The sequence below is a fragment of the Anas acuta genome, chromosome 7 (assembly GCF_963932015.1).
Source record: "Anas acuta chromosome 7, bAnaAcu1.1, whole genome shotgun sequence".
Classification (NCBI taxonomy): Eukaryota; Metazoa; Chordata; class Aves; order Anseriformes; family Anatidae; genus Anas; species Anas acuta.
Genome location: NC_088985.1, coordinates 2250299 through 2274766, shown reverse-complemented (window position 1 = coordinate 2274766; position 24468 = coordinate 2250299). Strand labels below are relative to the sequence as shown.

Sequence of the window (24468 nt, the reverse complement as noted above, 5' to 3'; positions counted from 1 at the left end):
TGAAGTGTAAATCGAACACAGTGTGTGAGGAGGTGCAGGTGGCCAAGTGACTACAGCATGTTCTCTTGAGGACATCCAACCAAATCATTTGAGCAGTCTTAAAAGCCTACCTGAGGACCACATGAAGGCACGTGACAAAACTTCCTTTCCAGCTCTGGTCTTTTTGCAATCATAGCTTTTGGGATGAAGCTACAGTAATTCAGTTGTAGCCGAAGATAGAGATATCATTTCTCTGGCAATGGTGCTTGGGCATTAAGTTGGTTCATTCCTTCTCAAGCCTCCTTTCCTATCCTCTGTCTTCAGGAGTTGTATCAACTGCTTGAATTTTTAGGCTTCCTTTATCAGGACTGCAGGAGTCTGTGCTGCATTCAGCACAGATTCTGCAACAAAGTTTACTTGCACGTTTACAATTACCAAGTCTTAAAAGTCCTGCAAATGACACTTGTAGCGTGTTTTATGTGTGCAGGCATGATTGAAGAGTCCCTTACTCTGCTGCTGTATCGCAGCAGTTACAAAGAATTCTCCCATTTGGGCTTGCATTGCATATATATTTATTTATTTATTTATTTATTTTTCTTAACTTTTTTTTTTTTAATCCCCTTTTCAATCTTCATTGGCTTTACTTCCATTTCATTGCAGTTTTTCTCTGCACTTCTGCTACTGCATAGAGCCGCTGCGGGGAAAACACAACTTCTTGCAGTTATCTCCCAGACCCCCAAATCCTTCTGCTCCAGCAGGGGGACTGAACTAGGATGACCTTTCAAGGTCCCTTCCAATCCCTAACATTCTGAGATTATCAATTTCTTCCATTGCAAAGCAAACAGGACAGAGGCCACAGTGCTCACCCATTGCACTCACAGCACTGGCAGCCAAAACACAAGGGACATGTGGAGTATTACAGGGGAGCCAGGCTCGGATTTATGTGTGTGTTTGGGGCTGAGCTGTTTTTTCTTGTGTCATCCATATTCCTCATACAACGCTGGTCAGCCTTGCTGCTGGCAGGGAGTAAGGCAAAGATGCAGTCCCACAAATCAAACACATCTTGGTCGTTTATAAGCAGGTTGCCAAATCTACTTGATGACGTATAAAGAGGAAACCAGTTACCTGTGTACAGGTTTCCTCAACATATGTGTGTTGCAGTTGAACAGAGCAGGCAACAAATATGAGTAAGTTTTGAAGAATATAAGCTGCATTAGTATAAGCTGTTGATTTATAAGTACTGAGTTACATAAGTTGAACAGTATAAGCTGTATAAGTATATAACGATATCAGCTAAGAAGCCTTTCTACATATCTGCACATGCGTATTATTGTTGCTTTTCTAGTTTTTCTAACATTTTAAATGTTAAAGAAAATGCTCTTCAGAAGTATTTTTAAAGGGAAATAAAAAGTAGCAAACCACAAAATTTTGAAAAGGTTGCTTGAGGAAAAGTAATTTGCAGAATAGCAGCAACAGAATTTGGCATACAGAGCCACACGAGACGGTGTGTGACCCATTTTCTTCATGAAGCACTCTACAGCTGCACTTTAGCACATTATTTAATAAGTCACTAGAGATAAATGCAAACAGGGAACAGAAAAAAAACAACAACACACTCTTTCGAATAATTACCTCACGTTGGGATATGGTGATATTTTAACCTTGTTAAAAAATCAAAGATTTTGGTGGGAACAAAGTCTTGTTATTAGTGAACCAATTAATTTTCAAAACATATTAATAAGCAAAATTTCATCCAGTTAAATAGCATGAATAAAATCTGAGATCAAAGTCTAGCTAATGAAAACAGATGCTCTCTTGATTAACTTGTACTGAATTAAACAATCAGATTAAGAACTTGGGGGTTCTGTTTAGTTTTAGCTTAAGCTATGTAACTCAAGGAAGTCTAGTGAAATATTTTGTTTGAATAAAATTAGAAGAATTTGTTCCACGTCTGTTTCTTTACAGCTTATTCAGACCAAACTGTCACCAGAACAGACCAACTGCTTAAAAATACAGGACCCGCTGCAGCAGAAAAGAGGCAGAAGTCCTGCACCTCTCTCGTTCTGCCTTCAGCACCAGTAGGACATGCAAAAAATAGCTTTCAATTTTTCAAATTAAAATTGGAAAAGCAATGCAAAAGCTACTTCTCTTATTCTCCTCAACCAAAAGATGACTGGGACAGTCACTTGGACTGCAACCTACAGACAAGCAGCACAATACCTCTACAGATCAAAACTGAAAGCATCAGTGACCGTCTCTGTATTTTCTCCTGGACCTGGGGAAGAAAACACGTTGCTTTGTGATCTGCATATGTAATGAAATCTCATTTCCAATGAATCTGTGTGTATTTTGTTCTAGGAATGAGTGTGGGAATCTAACTGTAATTTATTTTTTTCCTTTCAAAATTGGACAAAGCTATCATGAAGGCTTAAAACCTAGCACTGCATAGAGAAACGAAGACAAGGAGGTAGGAAGGGACAACCAAATTGGATAAGCAGCATTTCCTCAGACTTGGAGAAAACTCAGATCCTTCAGTCTGTGCATGTATTCACCATACATACGTTCGGAGTGAAGCCCATGTGCAGGCTCACATTATTTTGAAAGGTGAGAAACCTATGTCCATGAGCTTCCTTTTGTTAGTCCCTACAGCCTCCAGACACAGTCAGTGAGGGGACCAATTTCGGAAGAGATGATCTAACCTGCAAAGTGTTATTGCCTGAAAGGTCCTGATCCACTGCAGACGGTGTCATGTAAAGGACATAAACATGACTTCATGTGTAAAATAATCCAATAAACCATGCCTATGGAGATGAATACTTACCATCTGTTGGGATAGTTTTAACACCTCACACTATGAAATTAGACCTGCTGTTTGTGAAAAATAACCTCCAAGAAACAAGTGCTTTTTTATTCTTGCTAAATCTGAAACGTACAGGTTTGCCTATGTGTCATACCAGTGCTGTGCAGAAAACCCAGCTGACTTTGAACATCCTAAATGAGTCAGGGGACCATACAGTTTCACTCTGCTGGCCCAGGGCTCTTAAGGACACAAATCCAGCCCCCTGGATTCCCATCCAGCTGCTACCACATACGTTGACTAATTCCCTGAACATTTTCTCTTTTGAGATGGTTATTTTCTCTTTTTGGAAGAGCAATGTTTTTCAAATAAACATGACTGCTTTCCCCTCGTGATTTAGAAACGAGGGGGAACTTAATCATATATATTCAAATATTCTTTTTGGTCAGAAAAGAAAAGGACAAAAGCTAATATTGGACAGCGTGGCATTAAAGTGCACATAATTTGAAACGTTATAGACATTTGAGTATACAAATACTGCCAACAGCAGTGTCACCAAAATCACTGGAACTTCACACAAGACGTGAGAGCTTCTTTAGCTGCTGAATAAAAGGGGGTGTCAGCAACAGAACATGGGAAAATAGCTGGGTCTAGGGGTCTGAACTAAAGTTTGCTTTCCGTGGTTGACTCATCTCCCTTGGGTACTGATAATATCACAGAATTTGTTAATAATATCACAGAATGGGTTGGGACTGTTAGCGTTAGGTCAGAGGTTGGACTCGATGATCTTGAGGTCTCTTCCAACCTAGAAATTCTGTGTGTGATTCTGTGGGTTGGAATAGACCATAAAGATCATCTAATTCCAACCCCTGCCATGGGCAGGGTCCCCTGCCCCCAGCCCAGGCTGCCCCCAGCCCCATCCAGCCTGGCCTTGGGCACTGCCAGGGATAGGGCACCCACAGCTCCTCAGGGCAGCCTGGGACAGGGCCTCACTGCCCTCAGAGGGAAGAATTTCTTTCTCCTATCTCATCTAGTCCTACCCTCTTCTAGTTTAAAGCCATACCACCTTGTCCTATCCCAACACCTTCAATTTTAAAAACATAAAACATTTTGTAAATTAACTTGCATTCCTCTTAGATGCCCTGGCTTAGAAAGGCAGTATCTTTATCTGTAAAAAGAGATTTGCTCAAGGACACATTCTGGGGTTATTCTGAATCCGAAATCTTTTTGTAATATTTTTGTAGCATCAGAGCAATAAACCAACAGCACAAAAGCCTCACACATTCCCAGTGATCAAAATACTTTCAACTCCCTTAGGTAGAGGGATCTCTCAAAAAATGCCAAGTCATTTACATCTCTCTCAGAGTCTACAGATCCTACCTAGAAAAGCCACAGGATGCAACATTTAAGATTTGAACATATAATGTGATGCATATTGATCAACTCCTTGGCTCGCGTGGGCTCCCCTGAAACCATGCTGATTAGATATATTCCCATTTTCATTACAATAAAAGAGTGGGCTCAGTAGCTTTTTGAAGCAAATAGTTACAATAATCCCTGTTAAATGCCAGCCTGTTTGTTTAAATTACATCTGTTGGTATTCTTTCCCAGGCAGTTTTTTGAAGGCAGAAACTACAAGTTGCCATTTAGAAACTTCAGATTGGACTTGCTGAAGAATTTCAGAAAAAACCTTCATTTGGAGAGTTGTACAGTTCTGCAATAGATTAGCTGGTAACTGACTCTCTCTCCATCCTTGGGGATTTTCAAGATCAGGCTCAAAAAGGCAATGATGAATTTGATCTAGCACTTGCAACAGCCCCACCTGAAGCAGGCAGCCAGATCAGAGACCTTCCTTTCAGCCAAATTTCGTATGTTTGTTTGGTTGGTTTGGTTGTTTGTTTAGTTGTTTGCTTTTACTCTGTCTCTAGGTACCAGTTCCTTTATGTGACTTCTTCCTTTCCACAGTAAATTCATCTAATTAAGAGCCAAGTAATACAATGGTTACTATCTGGATTAAAATGAACTTACATTTTGGCACTAAGAACTTTCAAAAATCATGGTGCAAACTCCAAGTTACCTGAACATCAGGAACCAGATACCTTTTTATGCCAGCCCCCCGGTTTTCCTTAAGGCTTTTATGTTCAGACAAATCTTGAAGACAGTACTAAGAGAATTTTAGATGAGGACTGTAGATGCAAGATAGGAAAGAATATCACAGCTAGAGTCATCTTTACTTTAAAAGTACTACATTAACCTATGGTAATATAAGATATTGGAAATACCCAGCTTCAAAACAAAGTAATATTGAGTTTCAAATCCATTCCATTTCTTTTTGAAAAGTCCTAGCCATTACCAGAGGAAATTTCAAAATGTCCAAGGGTCAAGATATTAAAATCACAGTGAAGCCTTCGCCAGCAGATAAAGCATATTACATCTCAGTGACCCGCAGGTGATGGAATGAAGATCTATTCCACAGCTTTTGCATAAAAGCTTGTGCATACTTGTGCAAAATCTTTCTTGGCTATTTATGGCCTGATGCACAGACTATACTCCTTTTAACCTCCAAATACATCCATCAAGTTTTGCCTTGCTTAATTACTGTTTTTTCAGTGCAGAGAGAAGATGCTCTTGACCACTTCTGCAATCAAGTGTGTAGAGGAGGTGGCTCTAGGAGCTGTATGTCTTCAGTCTGTCAGCTGCTTGGCAAAGAATTCTTTGTGTTTATTTATTTCTGACTTAATTTCAGTTGGTTTTTAACCTGTGTCACATGTGACCCTATCTAGTCAAGTGTGGAAGATGAAAATTATTTTGAAAATTACTATGGAGGACCAAAAGAAGCTCATCTCCATACCTGACAAAACTATTCATATTGCAGTGTGTTGCAAAAGTCATTCAGGCACTGCAGAAGAAATATTCAAGAGTTAAAAATATGGGTATCCTCACAGCAGTGCGTTTTGCTGAATTTTATGTAGATTATTATTGGGCTCTTGCTAATGGTACTGATTCTTCACTCAGAGTTGACATGGGCCGGTGACAACACTGAAGTTACCTAAGAGAATAGATAACTTAATTTGGAAGAAATACTAATCCTCATCATCCCTATTTCTGAATTTAACACTTAGCCCCTCTTGCCAAGTCTACATCCTTATCAGTGGCTTATGGTCTCTGTTTGAAAGCAAAAAAAAAAAAGTCAGACTTAACGTTATCGCACAGTTCCAGACAAATTCTTTGTGAAGTTCCCAAACCTCTTTTACCTTAAATTACACTATAGAATGGGAAAATAAAATAGCACCTAGGACAAATGATGATTAACCTCTTTTAATAGTCATTATCATCTTTATAATATCATGGCAAAAAATATTTGAAAGTGTTCCAACTTCTTCCCAGTTCTATAATTGAAAACATTTTTTCCACTTAATTGTAACATGATTGAGGAAATAATGAAATTTAGCAAGTGCCTTAAAGATAGGCATTTTATAGCTTTAGACTTAAGAAATCAAGAATTAGATTTGAAAAAGCCCAGAGGCTGAGGAAAAAAAAAAAAAAAGAACCTTATAGTAATATAAAAATTATATGAATTTAAATCTTTGCCAGCCCCTTTAGCTGCCACAGGGAATTGCTTCATTAGGGAAGTTCTGCCATATAAAGGTTTAACATTTGCTTCAGCCTGAACAAACCTAGACAAAAATAATGAAACAAATGTTGACCACAGCCTCAGCACCTCACTGATGTGGAGGAGAGTCGAGGTGAGGGCAGAATACTGGGGACAGCCGCATCCCCACCCAGCCAGTAGAGCTGAACAGCAGGAAGCTCTTGTCTACCTCCCTAGCTCTCTACGACGCTTCAAGGACCAGTTTTATTCCACTCTTCCCTTTCACTGTTTTTTGTAGCAATTTTGTATAGGAACAGGAATCATGAAGGTGTCTTGATGGGTTAGAAGAGACCAGGTGATAATTTTTGCATTCACAACAGCAAAAGAGTAGTGCAGAGCTGTGGTGGGAGGTTGGACAGCAAGCAAGGAGAATTGCATCTTTTCCATTTTCTTTTAGAAAAGAGAAAAGCAGTGAGATACTGGGCAGAGAAAGGAGACGCAAGCTTGACAAACGACTGTCAAGGAATGAAAAGACAGCTGTAGGACTGGTGTTTACTTAGAGAGATGGCAGAACAGGGAAGGCAATCATAATTAAGGAAACCAGCCTGGCTGCAGGATTTGTGCCAGGGTAGTTTGGAAGCACAAGAGCAAATGGATTTGCAGATAAAGACGTTGTGCTTAGAGGGCAGATAGAGAAAGGAGTCTTGGAGCCTGAAGAGCATCAGCTGCTGCGGGGCTGAGGGGCCAGGGCTGTGGGTAGGAAAGGAGAAGTCCTGGTGATCACAAATTGAGGTGGACAAGCTCACAACCAGCCAGAAGACTACTAACAGAGCTGATCCAACAATGACGATTTAACAGGGCAAACAACTCAGTACTGGAAAGGGCAACACGGTCCAGTCTGTCATGTAAAGATCCAGAAACAAAGGGCTAATCTCAATGCTGAGGCTGGGCTCCTTTTTCACCTTTATTGACTGGGCAGCCTGACACATTGAAGAAACCTAAGGCTTCCATAGCCTCTGAAGTTCTTTAGAAACAAAACCAGGTCTACTTTATTTGAACAGATTATTTGTTTCCACTTGTTGAAGTATTTGGCATAGCACAGAAGAATTATTCCTGAGACAAGCATTAACATTTCTAAAATATGTGTACAGGTTGAAGGTCCGGAGAAGTGCACATTATCCCCTTAAACTTCCTTTACTGTCATCAAATATTTCCTTAAAAGTCATTAACTAAGAACCCAATTCCTAAAATCTTAATTCAATCAAAACAACATAACCGGCATGTCAAAAGGTATGCGTAAGCTGAAGATAGGTTGGAATTTTAACTTCTTTTGTACCTCAACTACTTTGAATATCACAAAAAAGCAATTGCTTTGCCTCTCTCAATTTTCAGGAGTTATATCATTTTCCTTCTTCACACTTCATTGGAGCATGCATTAAGGCAGCCTTCAGTGCATAGGGTATTTTTCCCCATCTGGGTAGATACCCCTGGGGAACAACAACAAAAAAAAGGTAAGATAAAAAATATCGTTTATCAGGCCAGTATGGAGTGCCACAATAATAAAACATCCTTTAAGTCCTGTTTGCAAGGCTTTGCAGCATCCTAGCTATGAAGTTTAGAGGAGAGCTTGGCAGCACAGCTCCCATTCCAGCCATGGGGCCAGACCAGTTCATGCACTGTCCCACACAACTGGCACACTTACAGTTCATTCCTGGGTTAAATTCAACTTTAAAATGGAAACCCCAAACCCTAGGTGAAGTTTCTAAGGGTCATTGGTTCATCCTATTAAAATATTAGTAGGTCATTGATGACCTACAATAAGGAACATTTCTAAATAATGCTGCAGATAACCTGAATCTTTTGTGTTAAGTAGCCAGATATCTTAGGCAGATATTTACACCATCGTTGTATATAAATAATAAACTCCTAATAGGAAAAACATTTCTAAAAACCCTCTTTCTACTATTTATTACGAAAGCCAAACAAGGTAACACGAGCTTTGCACATGAAGTCCCAATGCTGTAATAGGAGCACCATCGCATCTTTCAAAAGCTATGCTCAGATTTCACGTTTGCCTAAAATAAAACCTGACTTTGTTCAGGGCTAACACAATCTGTTTATTTTTAAATGTTAAGGATGATATCTGCAGGTGTCCATGATCCCACTAGCTATACTGGTTCCAGCTTCCTTTGTGGAGCCTGGCACTGAACCGGGACAAGCCAAAACCAATGTATTCGCTTTAATGTGATGAATACTTCAAAGCTTAACTGTATAACTCACAGTAACGGCCAAGGACACTTGCTTCATGTTCAGAGGCCACAACTGAAAACAGAGCTGGTAGAGCTCAATTTTGCATCACCAACGTGAACAGTCTCACTGCAGTCTTGAAATGGGGAAAAGATCTATTCCAATCAGTGCTAGTGACAGGAATTAATTTCAAAGCAGTGTTCTGGTAGACAGATAGCTGTCAGGAAATAGAAATATATATGGTCTAAGAGTAGCATACAGTCTACAAAACTCCTTGTACATATGGAAGGAGAAAAGCAAACCTTAAGAAACCAGGTCCAGCAGTCTTGCAGTCATCACCCAACCTCAACATGCATCAGCTCTGACAATAAAGCTATTTTCAGAGATGGTGGCCACCACAACTCACCTCCTGGCCCCTTTGGCGAGATTTCAAAACTGCCAGCCCAGTAACATTCCCTGTGATGGGCTCACGCCTGCATTAGGAATTAATTTGAAATCACTGGTTTACGGGACACACTTCCCATCGCTAGTACAGCCAGCACTTGTGGGCTGTCTCCAGTGGTTAGACCCACTCAGACTGAAAAGCTCTCCTCTCCATAACACAGCTGTGAAAAGCTAAAAGCCAGCTTTTAACTGAAAAAGGTGGATGTAATGAACAGAGGCTCATCCCCATGTTGCTATCAAGCTCATATTACATGTTCAGCAATTCTTTGCCAATGCAGATATGCTTTTCAGGGTGACGTACCGTGAGCTACAAAGGTAATTAGCCTACTCAGAAATCATTAAATGCATCCGCAGAAATGATTCTTTCTTCTGTTTATTAGCTAGATGGGTCCACATGGTCTGAATGTTTTTTCTGCCACAGGACACAATACCTACGTAATTCCACACTGGGTTTTCCACAGCTGTGTTCAGCTGTTTACCCACCACCCTTCCCTACAATGAGCCACGCTAGGCACTCTCTTCAACAGCACATATCTCCAGCACATAAAACTGTAAATGCCTAACGCAGTCTGGGAAAAGGAGATGATTCTTTCAAAGACAAGCTACAAATGAAAAAGGATTTCTTATTGCACGGCTTGATAAATATATCTGTGTATTACAGCAGAGTGAGTAAGCCTTCAGAGCCCACTGAAATATTTGCTCTGGTCCCCATTTCTTGGGAAGATTTGGTTTGTGTTTGTGCTTTCCAAGTTAGCCAGCTCTCCTGCTTGCTTGTAGCCGCTTCCCGTGCCATAGGCATCTGTGTCTGCCTAACGCCTTTGCAGCCTGGGTCCCTTTGGGGATGCATTAGTGGTACTGCCGGCTGGCAGGCAGTTGCTGAAAAATAAACAGCTTCAGCAGCCTGAGGAATAATAGCAGGGCCATGGGTGGGGATGCAGAAGGCTATAAATACAGCTAAACAGCAGGAGGAAACAGCTTTGTTTGCTTCATTAAGTTTTACATGAGAAGTGCCAGGGCAAGCTCAGGTCTGGACAGCGATTAAATTCCCCTGCTCCCAGGGCAAACGGGAGATCATCCCTGCTGGAGGGCATGTGGCCCCAAACCTTGCTCTGTGCTCTCATCCAAGAAAAGGAAGCAAAGGGACTGGGTTGTGACAAGTCCAATTATTTGCAGAAATGCTCAGGCAACTGCTCATGGGATGAGCTGTAACTTTGTGTGAGGGCATCCCATTCTCTTGTCTAGACTTCAGCAATACAACTGCCAAGTCTTTGGGGAACAAACGATGCTATATCTCTATAGCTCTGCCGGAGAGAGGTTTTAGCTCATCACCTCAGACAAAACAAAGAAACAAACTCAAAAAAATCCACAATTACATACTCCAGGCTCAAGCAGATTCTTAAACTGCATGCCATGAAAGAGGGCATTGCTCTTTTGATGTCTTATTATCAATTTCAATGAGCAGTACTTGAAAAGGGTGATCTTAAAATGGTCTTTTAATATAGTAGAGTTCCTAACAAAATAGAATTAAATAGGCATTCATGCAGACAAATAGCCAGCTCCAGTCTCATAAATATTTCATCCTTAATTTTGAGCGTGTCCATGGCAGTTAACTACGTTACTTAACAGTTGGACGGACGTAACATGAAATCTGGAGAATAGATGTTCACCACTAGGCTTCCTACTGCTAGTACTTACATGCAGCCACTCACAGACTTTTTATTTTTATTTGTTTATTTATTTTTAATCCCAAAGGAAATAAAGCTGACCTCCCTTAGGCTGCTGAAAGTGGGGGGACCCTGTCTGGCCCAGCTGTCTGCATGTCATTGATAGACAGCAGCTCCGGAGGGGACAGACCACAGACGAGGTCTGGCACAGGATTAATCCCTCCTTGGAAGAGCCACTGCATCCCTGTAAATTATAGGAACATCTACTGACTATTGACCCCTAAGCAAAATGTTGGTGGCATGTGCAGCACTTTGAAAACATCTATAAATTGAAATGGATGCAGATTATTTCACGGTGTTGCAGGGCTATGCAATCCATCTAACTTACCTGAAGTGCTAATCTAGTTTTAGTGTTGCTACATTTCATTTCTCTTCTTAACTCACAGCCAAGTGTTTTGCTGTTAGAAAACTCAAGGTCATTTGGATTCCTACTTCGTTGTATGTAGGAGATAACCTGTAGCCAGTATCCGATGCTGAAAAATGTCAGGGCTGTGATCCTGACCTGACAGAGAGTTCAGAAAGGGAACTGGTTGTTCGAGGATGACACATGAACTACAGAAAAGTCATTTTAAAAATAGCAAGTCTGTAATGGCACAGATTCGCTTTCCCCACAATCCTGAGTAACCTGGGTAACATAAATTACACTGAAAAGTGATTGTTGTTCATAATCTCAAATATGCAAATAAGATCAAGAAAATAATTATATGCACTACATACAAACTTGCACCAACTTGCTCTTACATGGGTGGGGGCTTAAAATCACTGTACTATATATGTATAGTATAGTATATTTAGCCATATTTACTACATGTCTAAATCAGGATCATGTTAGAATCACCAATTTAAATGGCCAGTATTTGAATTATTTGACATTCAGAATGAAAGTCATGAAAATACATTACTCTACAGTTTAATATGCCACAACAAGGAACATGCATCACAAGGCCTAAATATTAAATATCACATATCCTGATGATGCCTTATAATGATCACAAAATGACTAGACACGGCAACCCAATATCAGGCTGCTATGCATCCTTGCAGAAAGACACCCAATTTTGTATGCATGACAATTTTATAAATGACAGTTATTTTAAAGGGAGTTACAAGCCTGACACAAAAGGCCAAATCTGTCCCCATTACAAAGAGAATAGAAGAACCACATCACGTTGTGCTGTACCTGAGCTTGGCCATAAATTAAGCCCCTTTCACTGGAAAGCAGCCATCACAGGAGGAGACAGAAACAGGCATTGTTTTGTGAATGCCATTGAGCCCGCTGATGCTCAAAGATGTACGTTTAAATATGTGCATGGCTGCTTAAACGATTCAGGAGCTGGACAAAGCCAAAATATGCAGCAGGAAAGCTTTGCTCTTTTTTTTCCCTGTGGTTACATATTGTGGTAAAGCTGCCCTGAGGGCTGGCTAACGTGAATTAACTTGTCTGCACCACTGGCAGGTGCACAGAGCAGCCGACAGGCTGAGAGTTCATGCACAGCTCAGACTTGTGCTCCTGCATCCCCAGCAGGGATGTATCTATTTTCAGGGACCTGGGAAAGAATTATAAAGCTGTGCTGCATTGTTCAGTTTGACTTAGTGCTTATAAACCTGAACAGAGCTAGCAGGAGTAATTTGATGGAAATATTTTCCCAACAAAATGTGATTTCCTCTGAATGTCTTCTACAGGCATTTTTAATTCCCTCCCTATTAACACGTTTGTTTGCAATTATGGATTTTTTTCCCCCAACTAGAAACATCTGTCATAAACTAGCATTTCAGCATTTTGACAAATGCATGACTGTTTTGAAATTTTAGGATAAAATGTTCTGACTTCAAATACCAACATTATTTAAAAACAATAATAAAAAAAAATACTACAATTTGTTGTGGGACAGAAATTAGTGCTTTTTCTGTCTTTTGCACAGGTATTGTTTGCAAAAAAAACATACTAGAGTCATTGGGCAAGGGAAGCTTGGAGGACTGTCAGCACTAGAAGAAGCCTTCTGTCCCAGCTTCTGTCCTTCCAGGCTACTTTGCATTCTCTAAGCAAGAAAAGTAAATTGCAGTCTCAGGTTCACACTCTTTTAATAAGCAAGACTCACCAGATCTGATCCCTGCAATCATTTCTATCACTGACTGGTATCACTCTTCAAGAGGATACACCCCCAAACTGTGCTGTTTTAGAACTTCAATAAGAACATGTATTTTATATATGAATGGTGCTCTAGCAGCTTAGATACCTAACAAAAAGCAACAACACAATACCTCTGTGGTATTTCCTGTGCATTACCTATTTCAGCAACAGGGTTTTTTTCTCCTACTCTGAAATAATGTTCAGTTATAGAGGCATCAGAAGAAAATTCAGAGACAAGCACTGCAATAAGTGTAAGCAAATACATTCATAACAATAAAACCCTCGTAATTCTGCTTTCCTCCATCTGGCAAAATCTTGCTGCCCAATGTTATATATATTTTAAACTCAGCGGGAAGAAGAGTGTATTTGCTGTGTATGACTGTATTCTCAAAGGAAAACAAATACACGGTTTCAGTTCCCAGGATATGATTCAGTTGTAAAAAAGCCAGAACTATAAATAATCTGTGCTCTTATAAACTAACGACTGTTATCTTTAAGCTTCAGAACAACCTGATTATTAACTTGATTTGAGTCATGACTCTGGCTCTGATTACGACTTCCCTTGTAGAAACTGAAGTAACTTTATTTATATATTTTATGTTAAAAGAAGAGTAGTAAAACAGGCATTTTGAATTTATTGCCAATTATCTCCTAATGGCTATTTTTTCCAAAAGAATATTCCTGTTTGATAGACTAAATAAAAAGTCAGGTATTTGTTTTCTTTCTCTCAGACAATGCAAAAAAAAAAAAAAACAAACCATAGATTTTAGGTACAGGCCTTCTGTTGATATGATTGTCTTTATTCCTTCAGTTACGGATGTATTTTCATGATTATGTATTTTATGTAAACAGGTTTTTACAATGCAAAGTAGCTATTCAAAACGCAGCACAAGGCAAGCAATCGATAAGGCACAAAAGACTCCAATTCTGGTGCTCGCTGATCTTGCTTAAGTATATAATCATCTGTTTTTCCTTCTTAATGCACTGTTTATTGTCATTCAACTGAAACAGTTTTTGTTCAGCATTATTACAAAATAAAGCTGCATCTGATTTCCAAGTCAATTGCCTTGAAATTCTAGAAATGTGAAAGCAAGATATTTGACAATAGAAAATCAAGCAGCTGAAACCCCCTGATTCATAATCTCATTGCTTAAATCCAACCCTACTCAAGCTTTTTAAGTGATCATCTAAGCACAGACATTGAAAAAGCCAGTACAGGTATGATTTTTAGCTAATTACTTTGCTTTTTCTGCTTGAGTGTGGACGTATGAGCACAAGGAGTGGTCTGCTGAACATCTCTTGCTGCCATGTTCAGCTTTAGCAAATATCACACAACCAGGAAGGAGATGGTTGAAATCTGGACAACACGTAGCTATGTACTTCAAAACTTCTTCTCTGGTACAGCTAGGAGAAGACATAGACAGACCATCATTGCTCTCGAGACAGTTTTGTTTGGGAAAAGTATTTGGCATAGGAAGTCAGGTAAGAGACACATTTAGATAACATGAAAGAAGTCATCATAAAACCGAAGAGTACAAAATGGGGTACCAAAAATTGTATCTACTACTCTCCTTCTTCTAACTCACATGAATTAGATGATTTTGTAATTCCTCTCCTTGCTGTATTGCTTTGGTCCTAAAGAAAGCCTTTGTCTATGCAAGCCTGGGAGAGTAACTCTTGGACACCTAGCTACTGGCAGCAAATCTAAAAAGCTGCACAGCTTCCAGGCAGAAACGGGAAAGGCCACCGTTACCTGCTTGACTAAGGAGTTAGCAGCCTTCTGTATCACTAGAACATGAATTAGTAAGAAGAAACAAACAAACAAACAAAAACCACAAACAAAACCCCCACAAATTATTGACTGAATAGGTGTTTGTAAAAATGCAGAACAATACTGCAGTCAGATACCTCTAGTTCCAAAGACCTTAATATAAAAATTGTACTTGTTAAAGTGGGAGCGAGGTCCAGAGATCTTAGTAACTTACTTAAGATGCTAGAAAATGTAAATATAGTACAGAAAAATTATTTGTCTTAATACTAAATGACAGACTGTTGAGCTCTCTGCAAATCAAGAAGCCAACTGTACATCTAAGAACTGGGAGGCATCTCGTGAGAGGACCAGATGGCCTGTTCAAAAAAGAGCCCCCCTGCAAATGGCATTTCTTCTCATCTTGCATACTCAAACTGTGGATCTAGTTGCCACAGAAGGCCGTGGATTTTAAAAATACTTGCATGAGTTTGAAAGTAAATTGAAAATCCATCAAGGACTATAGATTAAAGCTACCAGCTCTGGTTCAGAACATTCTTGGAGGTTTTGGCTACTCTTACAGATAGGGCTAAATGGACCTTTGGTTTCACCCTGGTGTAATCAACACTATATTCCTATTTAAGACAGCAAAAGTCAGTAATATCAATTCATTGCTGTTTGAAAAGCATAATGCAGCCTTCGTCTCTGTAGTCACAACACACCGCTCGCAGGCAGGGTGTTGTTAAAGCCGATACATCTTGTCCCTGTTTCCCTTTACCCCTTCTCTTCTCAATACGCTACTTGTCAAAGACGATGTGGATTTAAAAGGAGCACACGTATTTTTCCCAGGTGACAAAGCAAGGTTACGTTTTTGTAGCCACGAGTTCAAGCCTGTGTAACAACGACTGGCGCAAACCTGCCTGCTCCTTTTAAAGGCTTTGGATGAATCCCTTAATTGGGAGCCTTGTCCCCGCCGGACCTTCCCCAAGCATTACGAGCTCCTGGCAACCAGCTGAAGCAACTGGCAGCACGCTCCTGTGCAAGCCAACATAATACTGGCTGGCATTTTATGACGAATACAAAGTGTGAAGCATCTGTATCTATAGAAAGCAGAGAGACTACATCAGCAACCAATACTTGCTTGCAATAAAGTAATTAAACAGATGAAGATTTCATAATTTACTTTGCAACAGCAGTTATCTTTTGGGTATCAATCAATGAAATAACTTTATCTGTGCCAGAGCAATTCCCTGTCTGAGGACCTTGGAACCAGGACACCCGAACACAAGCAGCCAGCCTGGAAATGGCACGGCGACATTTTAATAGCGTTTAATTAACGTCGTGGTGTGCACTTAGGAGATCAATCAGACCACCCAGCCACCTCTTCAGACTTGAGCGGAGGCCAGATGCCTGCAGGACGAACGTGAGCCCCGCAGGGAAGCATATGGTGATGTTTTTGAGGTGTGCCTTTGCCTCCTCGCTTCCAGCTGTCTGGGCTTTCAAGCTGTTGCCCTCCAAAGCCTCCAGTGGGGTTTCATTTCAGGACTTGGCCAGCAGCTTTCTGAATCCTTTAAAAGCTTCTTGCATTCCCTGGGCTGCAAGGTGATGGGTTAAACTGCTTGGTGCCATACTGCCTGAAACAGGACTCCCCTCTGATTGTTTTCAAGCCATTATCTGAGTGCTTTATTCAACACCCCCAATTTCCTCTGTCATCAAAACCCATCAGTCATCGCTCCCCTCTATCTGCTCCCAGGCCTCCCATGACATTATGGGCACGGATCTATCTTATTAGGGGAAGACAACAGGAAATAAGGCCATAATGGCTGAAATACGTTTTAAGATTGCCTAACGCTTGTAATGAATGTAAAAAGCAGCTGATGTAATGGATGAAATAACTTCCTGCTGGTCCTCAGAGACTCTATGTCGGATCCACAATCAGTGCACTATGCATACAGCATTGCGAGGGCTGGACGTGAGAGGGGCTGTGAAATGCTTGGGATTAAAAAAAAGTCTCATTATTTATCAATAAAGGTGATAAACTGTGCTTCCCAACTTGCTACTTCTGATAAGTTCACGAAGTTTCAGTTCTGCTGCCCTACAACACACACAGCCTCCTTTCATGCAAGCAGCCACCTCTGGGAGCTTATATCCATCATATGGAGAGTGGGAAAGAAAACTGATTTAGCTGTAAACACTAAAAACCAAGAACTCAGAAAGCAGGACAGCACAGAGCTGGTACATAGCACATCAAATGCTTCAGGAAAAAAACAAAAGGATTGCTATTTCCCCTTGGAGAAACAGAAATTAAAATGTTGTCCTCTAACACCAACCTACAATGAGACTTCTCTTTGCCACCTACAAAGTTGTGCGGTCACCGAGGAATGCCACAGACATTTCCAGTGTCCATTCCCTGCTCCTTTTCTGAGAAAATTCAAGGCCATGAGGCCATGAGGTCAGCAGATGGCAAGATTTTAGGAGAAGCAAACGTGAGCAACGTGTCCAACCAAGATGAAACCTGACTCTTGTGTTCCACTGGGAAGTTCAGTCAAGGACGTTGAAACGGTTTTTCTAAACACAACTGGTCAGGCACAGCAAGGGCTGAGAGCAATGACAGGGCATTTAGTAAATTAGAACTTGTTAGATATGTCCCAACAGGTGATTTGTAATACGGAGAAGTTTGTGCATGTCAAATGAAGGGGTAAAATAGGAAACATTTGACAGCAAAGGATTATGAAATATACTATTTTACTGTAAGAGTGAGGATCGGTTTTTGAACAGGAGCATCCATTTTACCATAAATAAATAAATACATACAAATTATAATATGTAAAAAAAATGAAACTAATAATAATAATTAAAAAAAAAGATATAAAAGACACTCCAGCCTATACTTTTCAGGCAAAGACTGGCTCTGTCTCTTTGAAGAAATTGAGCAAGGAATGCCCACTGGAGGGAATCCTTGACAAGCAATCAAGTACTGGGGTTGTGTAAATTGCAGCTGCTAATTCTGACCATATGCTACTTTTAAATATCACTGTGCACAGTGCCTGCATCAGCAAAGGAGCAGGGCTCACGTGTGAGCAGTGGCTCAGCCCCCAGCCTCGGTGCCTGCCCAGACACAGGTGGGGTCCATCCTTCTGAGTTATTTCCTGATGGGTTCTGGCCATAGAAGATTGCCAAGGTTGCTGTGAATTGCATGGGACACTGAGTGCGTGGGGTCTTGCAATACAGAAAAGAGTATTTGAAGTAGACAGCATACAAATCTGTTTTACCCTCCAAATTAGCTATTTTCTAACTGCTGAGAATCAGTCTTATTCCCTTATCACTTGAACCAAGTAAATAAATCCTTGTAGTCCTTTAAAAGCTATTCATGAGAAACAGGGGAAAAGTATTTCTGGAAAAACAGAAAAGAAAGAGATAAGAAGATAGAAAATGAAGAAAGAAAGAAGCAGGATGGCAAGGCAGTCACTTAAACAGGCTTCCAGGCTTTGGCATTTAAGTTGTTGATTAAAACCAAATTATTGTGTTCTTATCTGGAAAAGGATTAGAGCAAAGGTCAGCTGAGCAGTAGCAATGGTATAATTACACAGGAAAAACTTAGCGTTAGTGCAGGGAGAAGACCGGGAATATTTGTGGAACCCCAGCACCCCTTACAGTTTATACAGATTTAATAAAAAATGATTTATTTGTAGGCTTACTTGTAAACCCGGTCACAGCAAGAGAAAACAGCAATATTTTCAAAAAATAAATGAATCAGTTGCACTGCCAATACTCTAATGCCCTACTAATGTCTCATTCTCTTCTTAGCTGTCAGCTACTAGACCTTTCAACAAGTTTTTGGGATTCTATTTAGTTCCTATATTAAGTTAGGGAAAAGTAAAGGCTCTTTAAAGACTCATTAATATCTACTTCTTTGTCTACTTCTTAATATCTACTTCTTTGGGTGGTGAGCAATTGCATTGTGCATCACTTGTTTGTACGTATTATTAGTAGTAGTACTATTATCATCACTGTTATTATTATTATTGTTATTGTTATTATTATTTTCCTGTCTTATTAAACTGTCTTTATCTCAACTCATGGGCTTCACTTTCCATTTCTCTCCCCCATCCCAGAGAGGGAGGGGGGAGGGTGACCGAATGGCTGTGTGGTGTTTAGCTGCCGGCCGGGTTAAACCATGATAAAATTTAACCAGTGCAAGCTGCTGTGACAGATTTTAATGGGAAATATGGTATAAAGTTTTGGGGTGGTCAGCAAGGAAATTTTCTTTTTACACTACTATACACACAGATTATATATTGTTTTACATATCATGTGAATTGCCAGCACACAAAACATACCGTAGAGATTTTGGGGACAGTGGTTTCTAACAGTAGGACTGTAACTAAACAGGAGCCTTCAAGAGCTGGAGACAGAAATGGGAAACAGCACAAATTCTCTTGAAAGGAAGATGTGCTGTTATGTCCTGAGAGACTGGTATTTCTGTACTCATTTTCCAATCATCATCAAGGTAACAAAAAATTTCTATATCCATTACAGTGAAGGAGCTCAAATGTCACTACAATTTGTCACCATGGCAGAGCACCTTGTCCATGACCTGCAGACCAGCATTCCTTCTTCACCCTGTGCACCACCAGTATTAAAATAATAAAATTTAAAAAATTAAAATAATAAAAATCTACACTTTATTCTTTACAAACAAGGAAGAAGAGAAGACACCCTTTGGCTGGGGCTGTCTCAGCTGGGAGCTTTTTCTCCAGGTCTCATTCACAACCTCCAGTGGCTGCCAGAGGCAGGAAGACTTTCTTAATTCTCACCGCTTTCCAATCTGGTATGCCTTCACATAATTAAAACCAGTTGCCAAGGCACTCTCATCTCTTCCAACAGGCTGTCACCCTGCCACGCAGGTGCTTGTGGTCAAGTGGTTCACTTTGGCTTAACTGAAGTTGCAAAAACCTCTCTACAAGGCACATTCAAGGGGCTTTATAAATCCACATGATTGAAGATGATAAATTCTACGTGAAAAACAAATCATTTCATTACTTTCAAAGATACCTCACAAGGACAAATGAGCAAACTAAGCTGCTTTCAAAATTCAGCTTGGTTTTAATAAACCTCTTTTGCCCCACAAGCATCTGTCTCAGCCACATTGAGCTAGCTACCTGTTGTGGTAACCACATTAATAACAAACCTTTCAAAGACAACAGTCTAGCAATACAGCAGAAAAGTAATGAAAGAAGCTGCCATTTTCATCTCAGAATTTGAAAAACATCTCTGATAGAAGTGTTAAATATATTTGTGCAAGTTTAAAATCTAAGCATGACATCAGTCCTCCCAGTACTTTTTTCAGTACTATGTAATACCAGCATTTTTATTAATGTCAATGTAAGTACATGTTTATAGATATGGTGAGCCCCATGTCAGCTTCAACCAGGCACACTCACCCAAATTCTTCTGTTCTTGCCACCAGAGACTTCAGGCCACAGTCTTTCGAGGTTCCCTCCTACAATCACCAGAAAACCCCCAGCTGTTGGACCTCAGAGTTGGATGTACTTGTCTCTAGCACTACTCAAAATGTTATGAACCAAAGTGTTTGTATTTCTTTCAAAATCCCTCTTCTGTTCACCAAGGTGGGCTCCCACGCTGCCTCTCCAAAACATCAACCCTCTGTCACATGCCATCACCATTTTGTCCTCTGGTCTGCAGTTCCTCCTGGATACCCAAACCAGGTGAAACCCCCAGCAGCCCAAATCACAGCTCTATTCAAATATACTATATAATGTAATAGTACAGAAGCAATGGCTCAAACTGCTCCTTTTTCGGGTTGGCCAATGGGAAACCATTTCTGAAGGAGAAAGAGCCTTTTCATATGATCCTCCAGATTTGCTTTTCTTTCCTCTTTTCTTCTTCCATCATTCTCCCTACGACTGTCCCCTGCAGACTAACACGTTTTCCATCGATGCAGCACGGCATGCTCTTGCTCAAGAATTCAGCTGTGACATCATCAAAGCAGCACAATTATTAGCCAGTTTTAGTAAAACATACATTAGCCACAAAGTAGGATTGAGTTTTTCTCCATTGCCTATTTGAATGAATTCTGTTATTTCCCTGTTGATATAAATAATTATCGTAAATGGCACTATGTTTTTTTTTCCAATTAAGAAAACATCCCAAAAAGTAACTGATTGCAAGTATACATAAATGATGTGTTATTATACTGTAAATTATACATCTGCAATCTCAGATTCAATTAGCAATTAGCCAGGAAGGTAAGAGAGCAGTGTAATAGTTGGGAGCCATGAGTATTACTGTAAGATGATGGGGCGGATAATTTTGTGACTTGTTTTGTTCCTGCTGGTGTGGAATTGGATACTGTGGAGTAAAGTCTGCCATCTGGTGCAAGTGAGAAAAACAGAATAATGTATATCATCAGTGGATTTTTATGTCAGTATAAACATTTCTATCAGAGACTAGAAGATATTTGTTATCCATCCTCCTACAGTGCAGTGATAAGCAGAATCAACACTGCAGCTATTGCTTTATACTGGCCAGAAAGAAATGGCTTGAAGTTGTAACCATATCCTACACGTATGAAATCATAACACATGACCAAACAGCAAGTAATGAAGCTGTTACTGAACAGATCCCAGCAAAATTTTGAAAAATGAACCAAAGGACAAGTGAAGAAAAAATACTTAAGTTTCTTGAGTTTATCCTGAACTCTCAATCTCAACTGTATTTTACACATGCAGCAGAAGGCTTACGTAGTTGCTGAACAGTGATGTCTACACAGTCCTGAAAGTTACTAATTTACAAGTAATTTATTGAATTGCTGGGTGCTCTACATCACAATGTTTCCATACCATTCATTTTAAATCAAGCTACAGAATTATTGAACTTACTAGCAAACTGGATGTACAGTACTTGAAATATGCTGTCTCCATATCAAAACATATAACAAAATCAAGTTTTCCTTCCAAATTGAGAATATAATATCAATTATTAAGTTTCAGTTTAGTTTCAGAAGATAAACTTATTATGTATTGAATATTTAAATACGTGCAGACAAGTATTCCTTGTAAATTATCTAATTTCAGACTCTGCCAGTCAGCCAAAAAACTTAATTTGAAAAGCTGAGAAAGTCTCACAGTTGTGTTGCATGTTACTAGAAATATTCAGGGAGGCAAACTACGAAAATCCTTTTATTTGCCATATCTGGTCTTCAAAAGATGGTTTGTTTGGCACACTATTGCCTGTTCTCGCTACTGGATTGGCTGTCTCAAGATATTTGGTTCTTCTTTTAACATACCAGCACTGAGAGTCAAGTTTCTGTGAGACTCTTGACAAACAAAAATAAGTGTTTCTAGCTTATATATTTGTGGGTGAAATTTTAAAAATATAGTTCATCTCCACCTTAGCATTAAGAAAGTAACCAAAATAAGGACGTTTATTTGATAAGCATATTATTTTAAAATTAATGTATAGATTTTCAGAGGCATGACAAGTTTTGTATGGGACAGGTATTCCTGGCTGCCAGAAGGAACAGAAAAATTGGGCATCAAACTTTCTGGCTTCCCTTTGGAAGAAGAGAGATTTATGAGGGAGCAAACACACAATACATTCTCACAGCATCAATGAGAAGACCAATAGCTTACACGCAGAGCTAAGCACTCAGAGTGAGATGAAGTGTTTGTCCATTAAGATTAACGGGTGCCACACATTCCTGCATAAAGCATGTTTTCCTATTCCCATTCTTATTCTTCCCTGTAGAAATAAAGTGTATTTTTATAATCTATTGAATCTGGATTTTTACTTGCTATTCTTTTAGTTGCCCCCCAAGTCATCCCCAAAGGAGATTGCTTATATAAAAGAGGTCACTCTCATACAATTACCACCTCCACCAACATCATATATACACAGTAAGACAATTTAAAAACCAGCACTACTGCCCTGACTTCAGCTGTCTATCCTATACAGAAGACCATGATGATCTCCTTTTGCCATACCTGAGAAATACGTCTGAGTTGCAAAACATCAAACATTTCAGATCTTCAAATATATGACAGTGCCATGATATAGTATATATATATATATATATATATTATAATATATATGACAGCGTCAAAGTATCTTCTTATGTCTACAAACAAGGGAAAATCTACATTTGGCCACTCCATTGCACAACAAGTTATATTTCCCCCTTAAGGAACAGACACATTGCAACATGCAACACTAAGTGACAAAGCACAACTCCAAAAGTATAAAACCACTTCCAATGTAATTCTTGCCTCTTTCTAAATTGTAAGAGCCCTCTGAGGATCACATAAGTCCTTGAAAAATTATCACAGCATAAAAGCTACATCATAAGGAGCACTTACCCTTGAAGTGCTTTTTCTCCAAACCAATCTCCTTTCCCTAAAGTACGGAGAAAGACTGGATCTTCACTGGGGGAGTCTTCACGAGTAACATTCACCTGTTGAAAAGCCAAAACCCCCAGCATTTAGAAAACCTTTAATTAAGGAATACAGCCCATTTGTTCAGAAAGGGATTAGTCATCTCCCAGATCTCTCGAGAAGGGTTCCAGTTCATATTCAAACCATGTAAGTCACCAGTACTGAACTTTTTCTCAGCCATCAGCAACCAGTTACTAATTCTCCATAAACTAATCTCAAGCCATCCAAGAAAATGAATTATACATTATATACAAATGAGTTATTTCCCACCAACAAGCCTACTACTCTTGGAAAAATACAATACTTGTGTTTTTCGAAGGCTCTAAACATGGAGTTGGCTGCACAAGCACAGTCATTGCCCATATGGAGTCAACAGCTCAAACAGGTTCCAAATATTTTATGTGTATAAGACAGACACAGGGCATAGGCTTCTGTTAGCTTTGTTCCACATGATTTCTTGCATTGCTAAGTTCACTTAAGGGAGAGCAAAAAAAGAAAATCTACCTTTAGTCATAATTTAAATGAAACAGTTTGGATCAGTTTAAACAGTTTAAGATGGAAACACTGCAACAACAGGTAGATGACTACACATCTCCGAGTGATGATGTCCCATCTCTGGGATCCTTTTTATTTTCTGAAAAGATTTCAGAAGAAAAACAGTAATTGATCATCTGAACGCACTTCTACTTTGTATTATCTTTGTAAGTGGCTCTGGTTCCCCAAGCCAGTATGGAATATAAATCCCAACAGCTGCATGACAAAGCCCTGGAACACACTGCTGGGGGCTGAGGACAGCATGACAGTCTGCTCATTATCAAGACCTTACAAAAGGTGAGTACTATTGATGTAATGGCCCTCTATGAGAAATATTTTCTGCTTTTCAGCTAGCCCTTATCAGAGGCAACTCATACTTAACGGCATGCAAAAGCGGGTGAAATACTGCCCCTGCAATCAGAGAATGGTGGGGACCATCTCTCCTAACATTAACCATCTATCAATCTGGTTGTCCAGGCTCTATCCATTGCCAGTGGAAAGTGACAGGAATTTCCAAAGCCAGAGCTGTCCAAAATTTAAGTGGAATGAACAACCCTCTGGAGGGTTTACAAGGGAAAATCCCTCGTCTCTTTGCAGCATTTCAGGCTGTTTGCCATAATCAGAGCTTTTGCACATGCAAATTCACAAAGCCCAAATTTAGGACAACAGACACTTCCTTTCTGATTTAGAGACGTTTCAGTTTAATTTTACCATTAAGTTTACAGTTCTGCCCTGCACTTTCTCTGGTTTCTTGCACGGATGGTAAAACAGTGGGTTTGAGTCATTAGTGAGCGCTGTGTCTCCAACACACTATGTTAAA

At 39.8% G+C, this 24468-nt stretch overlaps 1 protein-coding gene across 6 annotated transcripts in view; it reads right to left on the bottom strand.

Annotated features, from left to right (window-relative positions):
- Positions 1-24468, bottom strand: part of PRKG1 (protein kinase cGMP-dependent 1) — a 449368-nt gene that overhangs the window by 105852 nt on the left and 319048 nt on the right. For all 6 annotated transcript variants that reach the window (XM_068689510.1, XM_068689508.1, XM_068689507.1 and 3 more), the window contains one exon: positions 23040-23134. In XM_068689510.1, coding sequence (XP_068545611.1) covers positions 23040-23134 — 95 coding nt within the window. The remainder of the gene's footprint in view (positions 1-23039; positions 23135-24468) is intronic.